General features: G+C 43.8%; 1 protein-coding gene across 1 annotated transcript; it reads left to right on the forward strand.

Annotated features, from left to right (window-relative positions):
• The first annotated feature begins 247 nt into the window (after nt 1-247).
• On the forward strand, nt 248-981 carry LOC147604224 (putative syntaxin-131). Its single transcript, XM_086795652.1, has one exon. The coding sequence runs from the start codon at nt 265-267 to the stop codon at nt 979-981; it is 717 nt and encodes a 238-aa protein (XP_086651778.1). The 5' UTR covers nt 248-264.
• Nucleotides 982-1,227: the final 246 nt, after the last annotated feature.

Below are 1,227 nucleotides of genomic sequence, written 5' to 3' on the forward strand. Positions count from 1 at the left end.
GTGTGCCATAACCTAGGTCTAGTTTCTTTTTGTGTGTGCATGGCTGTAGCTTCTTAGAGAGAGAGAGAGAGATAGTGTGTGTGTGCCATTCTTGAGTGTATTTGAGTGTTTCTTGCAGTTTTTATGGCAATGGGCTGAGCCCAGTGCATATATTTTGCATGCTTGAGTCCGGGATTTGCTGTCTTTTTGTGTGCTTGGAAGGCTATTTCATTTGGTGCGTTCGCCGGGAGGGGCTAGCCATGGAACTTGCAAGAAGATCCGGCAATGGCTCAATTTTTTGAAGAGGTTGCTGAGATCAAAAGCTTGATGGCACAGATCAGGAAGAATCTGCAGAAGCTACATGGAGCTCATGAGGAGTCGAAGTCTATTACAAGAGCAGCGGCTATGAAAACCTTAAAGCAGCGCATGGAGGCTGATGTAGATGAAGTAAGCATTATTGCAAAGAACATCAAGGAAAAACTGGAGGCACTTGATAGTGCGAATCTGGCAAACAGAAAAAAACCCGGTTCTGGAGAGGGTACAAGCATTGACCGCATTCGTATGTCAATGACAGCAACATTGAAGAAAAAGCTGAAGGAGCTAATGGCTGAATTTCAGACATTAAGGCAGAAGATCCAGGATGAGTATAGAGAGGTGGTTGAAAGGCGTGCTTTTACAGTCACTGGGAAGAAGCTTGATGAAGAGACCATAGACCGCTTGATAGAAACAAGGGACAGTGAGCAGATTTTTCATAAGGCTATCCAGGAGCAAGGACGTGGGCAGATACTAGATACATTGGCAGAGATCCAGGAGCGGCATGATGCTGTAAAAGACATTGAGAAGCTTCTCGATTTACATCAGATTTTCTTGGATATGGCTGTGTTGGTGGAGGCACAAGGTGAGATGCTGGACAACATTGAAACACAGGTCACAAATGCCGTGGAACACGTGCAGGCTGGAATGGTAGCTCTGCAGCGGGCCAAATTCACTTTCTTTCTTTAACAAGCATTAAATGATCTCCTATGAAGAGCCAGTTCACACACACAACTATAATTTGTTCTAAAAACGCCGGAGATTTTTGGCGTAGCAAGGGTATGTTTTAAGGGTGGCAGATTTTCATGCAGATTTTGAGTGAGGGAGAGCTATGAAATTATGATCTTTTGATGGGGATTATTTTGGTGTTTGAAGTTGAGAGTTGTTATTATTTCCATAGGATGTTTGTGGGTTTTTTGTGGGGGATGTGTTGAT

This window comes from Cibotium barometz, chromosome 62 (assembly GCF_041138505.1).
Source record: "Cibotium barometz isolate CiBa-2024 chromosome 62, ASM4113850v1, whole genome shotgun sequence".
NCBI classification, from domain to species: Eukaryota; Viridiplantae; Streptophyta; class Polypodiopsida; order Cyatheales; family Cibotiaceae; genus Cibotium; species Cibotium barometz.